A 13,721-nucleotide genomic window follows, 5' to 3' on the forward strand; every position below is an offset into this window, starting at 1 on the left:
TAAAAGGCCTACGAAGGAAAACGATGGAGTTTTGGCCAGTAAAAGTCTGAAACTCCCTCACCGCTGCTCTCCCGAAGCGGAAGAGGTCATTTGATGTTTTTCCCCATCGATAAGAAAAAGCTCTAATAGTGTATTCTTTTCATTAAAAACTATGGTTATGCTTTCTTTTATCAAGGCTTTTTATATGGATTTTGCTTTGCTCAATTTTCTCCATGTGTAGTACCGATCTCCACCTTCCAAAGTTGGCGAAATTGGATCTTATAAACATTATCATACAACACAGTTTTGGTCCAGGCTCCATATGTACCTAATGACATATGTAAAGGTAACTCACCATTAGAAGCATGTTTATAATGATGCTGTGGCGCCGGGTGCTGCGCCCTCGCCGCCAAGTACTGCTGGTCGCGGTTGACCTTGTTCTGCAGCTGAGCTACTGACGGAGACTCGCCCACTCCACTCTCTGTCGCTACCGTCTCCGTTGCACCAGCTTCTGTCGACAGGTATGGTATGTTTAAGGGTTGAGGGGATTTTGAAGTTGGTACCAAGGTATATTGCATTGTTGGAGTCGGGAATTAGATTCTTTAATTTGACCAGTTGGACTTGACATCAGCTGACTGTGGTTTTAACCAGAAGGCTTATATTATTGAAGCTAGGGGATGGTTTTTTAATATTATTAAGCTTTATTAAGCTTTATGACATCTGATTATGGATTGTGTGCAAAAAAAGACTAAGTATTTTTCAAGTGCAGAGGGAGGGATTTATGCAAAATTAAAACAAGATTAGGTGGATTCAAGTTAGGAGATCAATGGAATAAGGTTAGTATTAAACGACTAAATTCTGAACAAATAGTACAGCTTGCGCCTGACACTTCTGTATCATCATCATTTTTCTTATATACTGGTGTATATCTACAGATAGTATTTCGGTGTCTACCGCAGCGCGTGTACTGACTGTTGCGGCGCACGAGCAGCACGATTGCCAGCAGGGCTCCCAGCACCAGCAGCGCCAGTGCGGCTGGTAGCAGCACGCGGGCGCCGCCCAGCGCCCGGCCCGCCGGCGCCGCGCCCGACACCTCGCCTTCTACGCCTGGAACACGTAAGTCATTTACAACCACGGGTACTATAAAATGTTGCACGTGCCGTGGTGTCGTGTTCCAGCGTTTCCGTGGTGGGTTACGCGACACCACGCAGTGGAACACGAGACCGCCTACTCGTGCCAGCCAACACGTAGATTTTAACCGTCTTACCACAAAAACTTTTTAACGTCAGTTTAAGACTTGTCTAAAAAAATGTCAAATTATGACGTTGACATATGGTTCATTTTGGAGCCACATTTTTTTTAGACAAGTGTAAAACAGTGGTTAATGTTTTTGTAGTAAGGCCATATATGTTTTTACTTTTGAACGTATTAGTTTATAAGTATTATAATGTTAATTATTTATGTATTGTATTTTATATGGACCCTAGTTTCCCTAAATAAAGGAACAAATAAAAAAAAAAATATGTCGGTCGACCGAAACAATATGCTTGATATGCATCGTTTTCATCTCAGACGTTGGATATTCAATGCTGAAAATTTTCAAAAGGACCGGTTGGGACTGGCCTGCTTTTAACGCCTATGAGCGATCTTTGCCTTACCACCACATTGATGGCCGTCTATAGAGCTCCTAGAATATTTAAACACGTAAGAACAAGTAACTCATTTCATCTACTAACTAAAAACATGTAGTTTACAGTGGATTGATTTGCCTGCTAGATTTAGGAATATGACATTACTCGTATTTCCTATGTCAAAATTCTATCTCTATTAAGCGAACCTTTATACATGGATTATTGAAATCCTAAAGACTTACTCCCGCTAAGAGAATGCGTAGTGAAGTTATAGAGCGCGACGGCATGTCCCGCGTTGTTGTGCGCGGTGATCCTCAGCTGGTAGTGTGTGGCCGGCGTCAGTCCCGGCACGCTGAACACTCGCTCCGTTGCTTGCACGCTGTTCGATACTAAACGCCACTGCGGAACGTGGAAAAGTAATATGTTGAAAAAGTTATGGATCATTCTTATTATTACTCCATTTTTTACCATTATATTGACATCATCTTGCAGACTTGGAAATTGTAATTGTTACTCTATTTTTAATCAGACTAGTCGTGGATGACTATCCACAGTTTCCAATATCAGCCCAATACCTATGTATTTCAAAGGACTGGTGACAACATTCATTCACAGATATTTGAGTCTGAATGAACCATAGTTCATCCAAATCAAACGACTATTCTAAAAAAATGTATATCCAAATCAAATATCTTTTTTAACCTTCTATATGGACGACATTAGAGTTTTGACCAAGATCAACAACAACATACCTGCGATTGACTGATTTCTCGGTACTCTATAACAAAGTATAGAATCCCGCAGCCGCCGTCACCCCACGAGTCTAGCCACACTGTCACCGTTGTCGTGTTCAGCGTTATCATTTGAGAGTGCTTCGGTTTTACGGGAACTGAAACACGAAAATTTCAGTAACTGCGAGAAAGGATATCTATATATTTCTTCCAAAAACAAGCAAGTAGACCGAAACATTTAATGTAAGAAATGTTGGTGGTTCCGATTGGGAGGTTTTTGGCGAGTTAGTTGTTCCGATTTGGTTGTTTTAAGCCAATTTATCTTTATTCATTTATCGTTATTCCAATCTTATCATATGTACAGACGACAGAACATCAACCTACCTCAATGTGCCAAACTTTAATAATTAGAATTTTGACAGATTCGGGTAGGTTGACCTGCTTTTTCTTTGTACTCCAAAATGGTGTTAAATATTTAGACTATTTTGATGATTCTTACCTGTGCCCTTAGTATACGCATGTACAATATCACACGGCAGACCAGTGCCGATGCGGTTGAAGGCAGTAATATACAGCTGGTAGCGAGTTCCGCACCATAAGTTAGGAAGAACATGTTCTGATGTGCCGGCTTCCACTTGCAACTCTTCCCAGTCACCATGCTCTCGTTTGTAGTTGATCACGTATCCTGGAATATTAATGAGATTTAATCAGGGTTTTTTTTAATACAATCCAAAGTCATTGGAGGAATAAATAACGAACCGGTTCTTCAGCTCTTTCTGTTGTTTTTGCTGATCAGATTTAAGGTCCTATAATAGGCGTAGGTACACTTTCCTAATGCTCAACCCAAAAAGATGTACTTGGATAATATATTGCTTGACATAGGACTGAGGACTCTCTTCCCCTAAAGCCATGACTAAAAATGTCTATTATTTCAGTAAATGCTAATTACCTAATATTGGACTGCCACCATCGCCCTGATCGCTCCACTGAAGATGTAGCGAGTCAGCATAGGAATCCACAACGGCCAACACAGGGGGTTGTGGAGGCACCTTCACTTCAACGCTGTAGGTCACTTCGTCTCGGCCGTGAACGTTTTCTACTGAGCACGTGTAGTTCCCACTGTCCAGGTACTGCGTCATGCTGTGTCAATGGTGTTAAAGGATGGCATTGAAAAATCAAGTGGATATAACACAAGTTATGGTAAACTATGGAATCAGGATACATTAAAATCGAAAAAAAAAAATAAGTGTTCATTGTCGTGTCTACAAGTTATGGTGTAACGCAACTAGAAAAAATCGTAAATTAAACGGAAATTACTGTTGCCACTCCAAGATAAACAGTTACCTGATGATCAGAGATCCGTCGTTAGTCACGTTTTTCCTCAGAGTTGACTCCAAAGTAGCTCCATTCATGCTCCACGTGGTAGAAGGCGTGGGGACTCCAACCTTATTGCAAGGCAGCGATATGTTCTCTTTCCAAGGAGTCACGATGCTGCGGCTAAACGACGTGATCCGAGCCGGCACTGTCAAGAAACGGGCTTTTTTTGAATAGAAGAATATGAACACCAGTGACCTGATCCAGCGTAGATAACTTGAAGAACAAGGGAATCGCTTAATTTATTGACCCATAATGTAAATATGAAAGGAATATTATAGATACCCTAAGAAGTATGACAGATTATAGACTAACCTGATTCAGAAGGTAACACAGTAACAACTCGGGTGGTTTCTCCTTCGCCAAGCCTTGTTGATGCTGATACCCAGAACTGGTGTGTTGCCCGCGGAGGTGAACGCGAAGTTTCATGGGATAACGTGCTTGGAGACAGCATGCGCTTGTGGGTACCCTCCTAAAGAAATACGTAAGCGAAGACAATGAATAACTCTCATAATTAAAACTTAAAAATCTCCTAAATACTTCTATACATAGAAAATGTTATACTAACTCGATAAAAACATTACAGGGGCAACAATGTCAGATTAAAACAAGTAAAATGCAGGCAAGACGATAACACGAACTGGTCAATATCTGCGAAATTCAAATTGTGCTGGTTTTCGGGGGTGATGTAACGAAAGTGAATGCAGGAATACAAAATGGGTGGTGCTTAGCATGCGGCTGGGATATCTACGACAGAAAGGGTCGCCTCGGTTGTTTGTGGAGTTAAGCTTGTGGGTACCTCGTATACGAGTGAATGTTGACATTACAGCTTTGCAAGTATAATGAAGAATGGTGTTGAAATGTGTTCCTTGCGCAAGTCTGTGCAGTGGGTATAACTTTAATTACAGATTTAAAACAGTGGACTAAGAGAAAGACTGGTATGACAGAAAATAGAGTGACAGAAAAGAAATTGTGCAGAGATCATCATGAGTGTCGTGTGGAGAGATTGAATATAGGGCGAATACCAAAAGGAATTCATAGGGCTGATTGAATGCCCTAGCATGGTACACTAACCTTATTGGCGGTGTCCTTAAAAAAGGTCACGTGTGTAGTACTCGCAACCGGTTTGCATGTATGAAAAGATGAATGAATGTGGAAGAAGCAAAAGGGATCATAGCATGATGAGTTCTGTAGCATCTTCATACCTCAATGAGAGAATAGCATGTTGTATGTACACAGATGTTACAAACAGACGTACACAGCTTTGAATGGATAGATACATTTCAACACTGCCTGCTCTGACTTACCCAAGTAATATTTTTCGTGGGTATAGCCTTCCTATAATCTGACGTGACCTACATGATATTTAGCGAATGACGGAATGTGGTTGGCGAACACTAGACAAAAGCCACACAACATTAAACCAGATTTTGTAATAACTTATCATTGACTAAACCTTGACCAATGAGGTCTAGTCGGCTGGTCGACATATAGTGTAAAATCTACGAACCTCCCGTCCATCTTCAATGACGCTCATATAGAGAGTGTAGCCCACGAGAACTCCGTTCGGGGCAGCTGGTGGGAGCCATGATACTAAAATCTTGTTACGCGAAGATACGACTGCTTTGATGTCAGCGGGTGCAGAGGGTACTGTGAAAAGAAAAGCAATTTGTAAAGAAAACAGTATTTCATCGTGCAAGCATTACAGAATCTGTAGTTTGTGTAATGAAAAGTCCCAAATCTAATCTGTCAGAATAATACGCAAGATTTAGCTGGTTTCTAGAACCTCAATCTTCTTGAAATAGAAAAGACCTCAGAAAAAAGTAACTTACCATCCTCTTCAGTGTGGCAATAAACCGGAGCCGCCCTGACTCCGTCCCCAGCCGCAGTGAAGGCACACACAGTCACCGAGTAGTTGGTATACCGCCGAAGTCCCGATAACGTCGTGTGCAAACCTGATATTTGCTTTGTAACTGCCTCTTCATTACCTGCAATAGAAGTTACTTCAGGATGCCGAAGTAAAGAAAAAAACTGAACTGAAATCGATTCTTGGAAAATGGAACTTAAAAACACTTAGTTAAAGTACAGTTTGGTACATGTGAATAGGATACATACCATACCAATCGGTGACGGGTGCGTAAGTTACTCTGTATCCTTGTAAGACTCCATTACGTCCTCTGAGGGGTGGTGGCTCCCATGCTACTCGGACTGATTGCGAACTTAGCGCTGTGCATTGCAGAGCTCCTGGAGGCAGGCTGGGAACTAATAGCAGTAAAAACGATATTAAAATAAATATGTATTGGTCTTGTTTATATAGATGACGTTGTTTTTCGCCGTTAACTAGATATTTTGTTTGGGTGTACCATCTTAGATTTTTATTCTGATTGTTTTCTATTTTCTAACTCACCATCCTCCATGGTAGTGGCAGTAGTAGGAGGCGAGGCAGGACCCGCTCCCCTACTATTGTAAGCTTGTACAACAACTGCATACGCGGCGTGCTTCTGCAAGCCTGAGAGTGTAGTCCTCGCGCGGGCGGTACCGGCCCCTTCAACAGTACGAACTGTGTACGACGCTCCGCCCGGACCGCTTGCGCTTAGAACTGTGCTGTTGCTGTTTAGCTGGAAGAATTCGATAGATTTTGTTATAAAGTACTTGAGGAGTAAATGTATAAGGCGTATATGTAATTGGGTTGCGAGATTGTTGGAAAGAGCTACCGCAGCCCTGGTACACAAAAGGAACATGGTGGCTTTTAGTCAGTAAAAGTTAAAGCTACAGAAACTTAAACTCTTAGCAGTGCTTGCGAGAGAGAGATCTTTCTCCTTTCTTTTAGGATCCATAAGCGTTACATGTTTTGCACCACACAAAAAATATTAAAAGTCATAAAATTCATACCTACTGCACCCACAGCGGGAGGTGTCATTTGATGATTTCCCACCACAAAAAAGTGTATGTGTAATGCATGGCTTACCTCTTGAAATCCCACATAGTAACCGAGGATGTTCCCGTTCCACAGATCTCTTTGTGGTGGTTCCCAGCTGACTATGAGTTCTGTTGAACTTTTCGCTTCTACTCTTACATCCAGCGGAGGGCCGCTGGGAACTAAGAAAATGGGGCAGTTTTAATACTTTGGACACATGTATATTAAACTTAGATCTATGTATGCAATGCATTTCGGTCTTACTTTCTTCAGTCGTGGTTACTTGTATCAGTTGACTCGGTTCGCTTTGTCCTAGTCTGTTCTCAGCGATTATTCTGAGATGATACGAGGTCGCTGGCTGTAGGTTCTGCACGCTCGCTGAAGTTACACTTCCTGGGACTATCACTTTTTGAGGTGTTGTTGGCCACGAATCTGTTAATGAAACATTTTTTAAAGTTTCTAACCGATTTCCCTAAAGGAGGAGGAGGTTCTAAATTCGTCAGAATCTTTTTTTGTATTTATGTTTTAAGCTTTTTTCTTTAGTTTTTTGTGTAGAGAAGAACACTTACCTGGAGCTTCCTTATATTGCACGATGTAATTTATGATAGGACTGTTGCCAGCATATGGTTGCGTCCACGATATTTGTATCGCTCGTGACTGTTGATCGATTATTCTTATGTTTTTTGGCATTTCGGGGACCTGAAACATATTATGTATTAGCAAGCTTTAGAATTTGGTAGTTTTAGGTTTTATTTATAAAAGTTGAGAATGTCAATGTTTCAACCTCTTGTACAACTAGGTGTATGAGCATTTCATCTTGTCCATATGCGTTGGACGCTCGGCACGTTAGGGCTCCGGTGTCTTGTCTATAAGTCTGTAGGATGCTTAACTCAGAAACTAATCCGTCGTCCAACACTTGTTCCCGAATTGTGTATCTGAAAAAGTGGGTTTTAGTGAGAACTGGGTTTCGAAATAAACCTCTTCAAATCGTTACGCAAAATCCAAGGACAATGTCAGAAAAGTAACCCTCATTGGAACTCTTGTTAGGAAGAAGGTTTTATTCAATATTGACCTAATTTCGAAGCGGCTTATATCAGAAGTGCAAAAGTCGTTTATCATGCCTTTTATTTCATTGCGAAATTATATAGCAGTCTGAATATGAATTATATCAATGTATAAAGCACCGTTCATTTTGACAATGTTACAGAGCTACATTCTTTAATCCGTTTTTTAGTTTTTGCATGAAAGAGGAACATACGTATAATATTACAAGCATTTATAAGTAGGATTTAGTATATCTCGTGTATGTCATCCCACAATTCTACCCTCTGATTCAACTCGCATATAGGATACAAATATACATACCTTTGATCCAAATGGTGTGCGATAGTGTGATGATGTGGGCTTCGCCAGCTGACTTCCAGAGGCGCGTCTCCTGATGCTGCACATTGCAGGTGGGCTGCCTCCCCTGCTGTCACCTGCACTGTCTTGCTCTTCATTGGAAACCTCGCCGGGGCTATGTAGAATGGGAAAGCAAATCTTATGATCTTGGGCTTTCAAACGATTGTAGTGCTTGTAATGTTTATGAATCCTATTTTTAGTGTTGATAAAACCTAATTCGAAATCAGGCCATTCTGTAAATATACTTTTTAGTTGTATACAGTATCTTAAATATATTTTCGGTCCTTTCTAAATCTCTTCAATCCTAGGCTCTTCAGGTATTGTTTTATTTAATTAAATGTGTAACATTAAACAAGAATCCAATAGTCTATTGTAATACTATACCCAGAGCAAAATTCATTCTACAAACAACAATGAAACTATTAAGTACATGAAACGGATAGACTAGTTAATTTTCTTTAAAGCAAATATTTGTCTAAGCATTGAATCTGAACATTCCAGACGTAGGCCTCCTAATAAACTCGGAATATTAGATACCCAAAGCATGTACACAATCAACTAACCTAATCGAGCTCGATCGTGCTGTGTTTCAGAACTAGAAGTCTACGTAAATTAGAATTTGGCAGAAGAAAGCTGTCTTCCATTGTACTTTCTACTGCAGTATGAAAACTGCTGACAATAGTTTTTCCCATTAGTATTTCCCCTACCGCTTAACTCAAGGTTAAAATACGACTAAACATAGGTAATAAAGAAAATGTAGGTACAAGTAAATTGTACCAAAACATTTCAATTTTAACTACGTATAACAATAGTTACAGCACCCATCAAGAAGCCATCCGATCGTCCACTGTTTGTTTTTGTTAGAACGTCTGTATTGCACCGTTTTCATATCGGCAAGAAATCAGAGTTTGTGGCCGGGCGCAGAGATTGCCCAACCCCACTCTACTCGATATTCCCTTTGAGTGCCGCACAAGTGTGGAAAAAATATTTTCATAAAGGCAAGCTCGTTACGTCGTCCTTGTGTACGCCCAATGTTATTTATTGGAGAGTTCCTTGTTTACGGAACCCTCACATTTTTATGATTTAATGTTCGTTTTAAATATTACTGCCCCATTTACGACACAATACCGAAAATCTGGTATTATTCTTCAGGGCAAGGACGCGAAACCGTTTTAAATCTATTTATTTAGGTTCAAGTGAACGTCGGCAAACTTTGTTCATGTGTAAATCCTGGCGAACCTTGTGTCAAACCGAAATAAACAAGCGGGAAATACGATTACGGCTCGAAGCGGAACTGTTTACAAACTGTTCGCGGACGTGACAGGTTTAGGAGCCGTCCGCCACAATCGAAGAAACTTTTACCGACGTTTGTACATTGTACCATTTGTTAACGGTTACATAAATAACAATCTTCGGGTGTTGCCGTGTTTACACTTCCAAAATTTGATTTCGGTAATCATAAATAACAGCGGCCTTATAGGCGTCGTGACGGACGATATTTCATGATATTTGCTCCTCAACAAAAGCCAATATCGGAGAATACAAACACGTACACCGCGGACTTATTCTAGTGGAAGCCAACTGTCTCGTTTTCCAATAAAGAGAAGACGTATTGCGACGTACGGTCATTGAGTTTTCTGCACAGACGCGCTCGACTCGCGCTACCGACCGCCGACAATCGAATAAACTACAGATACATCGTCGCTTTTATTGTGTCTACTCAACGGACAAGTGGATGCTCTTTAATTATTACTCCTCGCTGGAGAAAAGGTGCCAGACGCAAAAATAATACTTGATTGAATATTTCCATATTAAACGAGCAATCACAGCTAAATAAATAGTCAGAAGTTTGTATTAGTCTTTACTTAGTAAGAACTACGGCGCTAATTGGAAAAGTAACTTTATTTACACTCGAAGTTTTCATAAAAGTTAGCAATAGAATGTAAGTCCAACCACAGGACGATCTAAATTGAGTTTAAAAGTACTGACAGCGTTAGCATCAGGGACTTAGCAAAGTGGTGCTAAAATGGACTTCCTTTAATTTATTATATAGAATCATAGATAGCTACAGTATGATGCTGGCAGCTCTGCAATTTGAGCGAGTTATCGGCGGGTCGCTTCGTGGAATTCTATGGAATTAAATAAAGTGACAGAGTTCGACGCGAAATTTATCGAAGTGCTCCATATTTTATTATTTTACTTGCGCTTTCTCAAAGAATTTTCCACCAAGTGTTAAAGTTTGTCTGCGTTTAGAATGTAAATTGAACTAGGTATTTTGCAATGTTATTATACAAATGATGTATTCATCTCCTTGAATTTTATAATAAAAGGATTTCCAAACCTATTATTTCCAGTTAGGAAACAATGCGTTCTGAACATTAATTTTACTAAGAACAGCTCCATTTCTACGCAACAAAACAATAATGACGCAAAAGAATTTTCATTTGAGTACGGCCCGGCTTGTCCCGGCGAAACTCATCGCTGCGACGGATCCTCCATCAAGACATTCCACAACTTTTCACAGACCTTCGACAAAAAGATGCTTCCTTTCTTTTATATACCCTACGTATAGCTAGGGATATGATCCTTGCGGTAAAAATTCTATTTCCCTTCGCAAATTGACTGACCGTATTCGAAAAAGATAGGCATCTGCGAATTTTTTGGATCACACAATTTATCGGCTTGGAAATCTATAAAGTACTTATGAAAACGTGAAATGTCAAGTCTGATTTGACATTTTTGATAAGAAATATTAAAAAAATTGGTAAAAGTTTAGACTCAACTTACCGTTGACTTTTAAGAAGATGAGCTTGCTTAATCCGGCGCCTATGTCGTTCCTAGCTTCACAAAGATAATGTCCCTCGCTGTCTTTGGCCACTCGCTCGAATACGAGCGAGCCATTCTCCAGGACCCTTGAGCTCCCTTCAAACATGAAGTCTTTGTACTCGCCAGGCGTGTTACCTGTTTGAAATTTGACCCAGTTGTTATGTCAATGTTTCGTGGATGGCAAAAGTGGAAAGTGCTGAAGAAAACGTGTTAAGATAGCTTTATAAAATTGGTAAACTTGTTTAGTTTAGCAAAAAAAGTAGGAAAGTTTTCTGATAATAGAAGCCATATGATAATACTTTGTAAATATTTGTAAGTTTCCAGACAAGATAACTAATTCAGTCTACGTAGTTTATAACTTACCTACGGCTTTTTTCCACGTAATCGTTGGCTTCGGGTAGCCGTCAGCTTGGCATTGCAGGGTCACATCTTGGCCAGCGGCTACTGCTACATCGTTAGGTTCCAACCGCCATCGGGGTGGTACTAAAAAAGATTTTATTATTAAATGATCAGTAGCACTCATTTTATATTAAACAGATTTATTTAAACGTCCCATTACCATTCACTGTTAGAGGTATTGTGTATCTTTCTGAACCGGCAACATTCGAAGCGATGCAGGTGTAGTTCCCACTGTGTAGAGACGTCACTTGCTCTATGACCAGCGAAGCGCTATATTCATCCATTCTGCGGGTTATTATGCCACTAGGAGCGTAAGGTGATGACGTCACAGGCTGCCCGTTTTTCTCCCAACGAAATGCGACAGGCAAATCACCCTCTAAGATCTGGCAAGATATAGCCGCCCTCATACCTTCTCGTAATAAATTTGTTAGCGCTGGTATAGGCAAGATTTTCGGCTGAACTGCAAAAAAAATGTGTTGTTTAATTTTTTTGCGGCTGAGGCAGAATTTAAATTTATGCATGTATAAAAATATTCTGCGAAGTCGAGTGGTTTTTGTATTAAAGTTTAAGTGTTTTTTTTCCTACGAAGACAGAAAAATACCTTCGTTTCATGAATGGAGAATGTTTCCGTAAAATGTGAAAAAAAAGTATTCTGACCGGTTAAAGGTTTATTGTTCACCTAATGCATGAAGGCTACCTTGGGAATTAGGCTGAACCGTTATTCACCCCGAGTTATTAAGGATTCAATTTTAACGCGCAATTTGGCCACGTAGGCACTTCATTTCACCATTTATTTGTGAGGTAGGTGCCCAACTGTTAATTAAAATGAAATCTTAAAAGCGGTTTCAGCCTTGATTTCGTGGACCTCATTTCGGAGGGTCGCTTGCTGAAGTTTCCATTATTTTTTTAATATTTTTTATTTTATTGCCCTATTAACCAGCGAAAGCTGAAGTTTAACGCCCCGTGGATGCCGCGGTAATGGTAAACGTGCTAACTTAAATGAATTACGGATGAGTAACTCCACCCCTCTTAAATTCGTGATTTTATAGCGCATTAAATCTTAGTACGGTAAATGAGAAAGTTTATGCTCTGATTTCTGTGCTAAGTAATGTAAAGGACGGATGAGAATCAGGATTAAAGACCATTTTTAGCATCTGCTTAAACACATTTTTGAGAACATTCAACATTCATTCATTCTTATATCCTTCTTCATTTCATAACTTAAGTATTTATTCTTCATAAACATTTCTTTTCAGCACGTTCAAATAGCAGCTCTATTAGATAAGGTACCCTGTTTGTATTTCGTAGTTCGCGAATCGATGGGTTTCCTAACTTAATTTTTTCACTTCGGCGAAATTCTATCTGTAATAGTTGCCTGACGCATTAGCTTTCAGAATTTGTATGAAGATCTATGTGCTGACGACTTGGCTTTATATTCAAAAGACTATTTCTACAAAGTAAAATGCACTCTAGTTTTATTATTACGGTAGGATTGATAGACTTCTGTGATTTCCCATGGTAGTACCTACTTCAATCTACTTTTCATGTACCAATTCAAACAGTCTTGTGTTTTAATTTCTGCATTTTGCGACTAAAGACCTGACACGCTTAAGTTTAACTATTTCATGCACTGTATTATGTATAGTTCGTTTAGTTTTTGGCCTGGGGGCCTTGGTTTCTTACATTTTCCTGGTGCCTTCACCAGTTTCCTTATTATTTTCTGCTGTATCAAGCTGCCCACAGCATTCTGCCATTTATTAATAGTACCTACTTACCTAATATTTGTACTTCAACGTCTCGTCTCGCAGCGTGCCTTTGTCTGTTTGCTGCTTGACACGTGTAGGTGCCAGCGTCTTCTCCTCGCTGTGTTTGTTCCACGATCAGGGTGCCGTTAGGAAACACTTTCTGTCTTCTATTAAGCGGGAGATTTTGACCATCTGCAAAAACAAAAGATTTATAAAAAGTAAAAAGCACGGTTTTTATAACGTTTCTGAGCTAGTCATGTATTGTCATCAGAGCTCAAGCTTGTGCAAAATTTCAACCTAATCGAAGGCTTGAAAGTGGGTCCAATTAACATTCTAAGATATTCTTCATACATAGTTACAAGTGAAGCTAATTTAAGCGTGTTAAAAATATGATGTTCTATGAAGTTTCGAAAAACAATTTGACAAATTATGATATTAAACATTATGTCGGATATTGAACAAGATTCATTAACTTCATAATTCCAGTATCATTTCAAAATGGAAATCATGAGTTTTGTAAACCATCTTCCTTTTGCTGTCATTACCGTAAAGTTTGTTAAAGTAATTTGAATTTATAATACTTTCAAGACTTGGGCAAATGAGTTGACCAGTTCTGTGGTAACATAAAGCCTTTGACTTACCACTTAAATAAGTTTTTCCCTGTCTAATTAGTTACCGATATTTATAGGAAAGAGTTTTAACGGTACGCTATGAATAC

At 39.6% G+C, this 13,721-nt stretch overlaps 1 protein-coding gene across 1 annotated transcript in view; it reads right to left on the bottom strand.

Moving 5' to 3' along the window:
• LOC124638486 (Down syndrome cell adhesion molecule-like protein Dscam2) overlaps window positions 1-13,721 on the bottom strand; it is a 60,848-nt gene that overhangs the window by 5,181 nt on the left and 41,946 nt on the right. The window contains exons 12-32 of the mRNA XM_047175458.1: window positions 13,034-13,195; window positions 11,419-11,718; window positions 11,223-11,342; window positions 10,821-10,994; window positions 7,998-8,148; window positions 7,417-7,567; window positions 7,202-7,331; window positions 6,897-7,064; window positions 6,684-6,814; window positions 6,123-6,333; window positions 5,831-5,977; window positions 5,548-5,703; window positions 5,226-5,365; window positions 4,031-4,187; window positions 3,686-3,863; window positions 3,291-3,481; window positions 2,841-3,026; window positions 2,363-2,499; window positions 1,853-2,009; window positions 952-1,086; window positions 335-490 (exon numbers count right to left, since the gene is read on the bottom strand). Of these exons, the coding sequence (XP_047031414.1) occupies window positions 335-490; window positions 952-1,086; window positions 1,853-2,009; window positions 2,363-2,499; window positions 2,841-3,026; window positions 3,291-3,481; window positions 3,686-3,863; window positions 4,031-4,187; window positions 5,226-5,365; window positions 5,548-5,703; window positions 5,831-5,977; window positions 6,123-6,333; window positions 6,684-6,814; window positions 6,897-7,064; window positions 7,202-7,331; window positions 7,417-7,567; window positions 7,998-8,148; window positions 10,821-10,994; window positions 11,223-11,342; window positions 11,419-11,718; window positions 13,034-13,195 (3,438 nt within the window). The remainder of the gene's footprint in view (window positions 1-334; window positions 491-951; window positions 1,087-1,852; window positions 2,010-2,362; window positions 2,500-2,840; window positions 3,027-3,290; window positions 3,482-3,685; window positions 3,864-4,030; window positions 4,188-5,225; window positions 5,366-5,547; window positions 5,704-5,830; window positions 5,978-6,122; window positions 6,334-6,683; window positions 6,815-6,896; window positions 7,065-7,201; window positions 7,332-7,416; window positions 7,568-7,997; window positions 8,149-10,820; window positions 10,995-11,222; window positions 11,343-11,418; window positions 11,719-13,033; window positions 13,196-13,721) is intronic.

The sequence above is a fragment of the Helicoverpa zea genome, chromosome 17, assembly GCF_022581195.2.
Source record: "Helicoverpa zea isolate HzStark_Cry1AcR chromosome 17, ilHelZeax1.1, whole genome shotgun sequence".
NCBI classification, from domain to species: domain Eukaryota; kingdom Metazoa; phylum Arthropoda; class Insecta; order Lepidoptera; family Noctuidae; genus Helicoverpa; species Helicoverpa zea.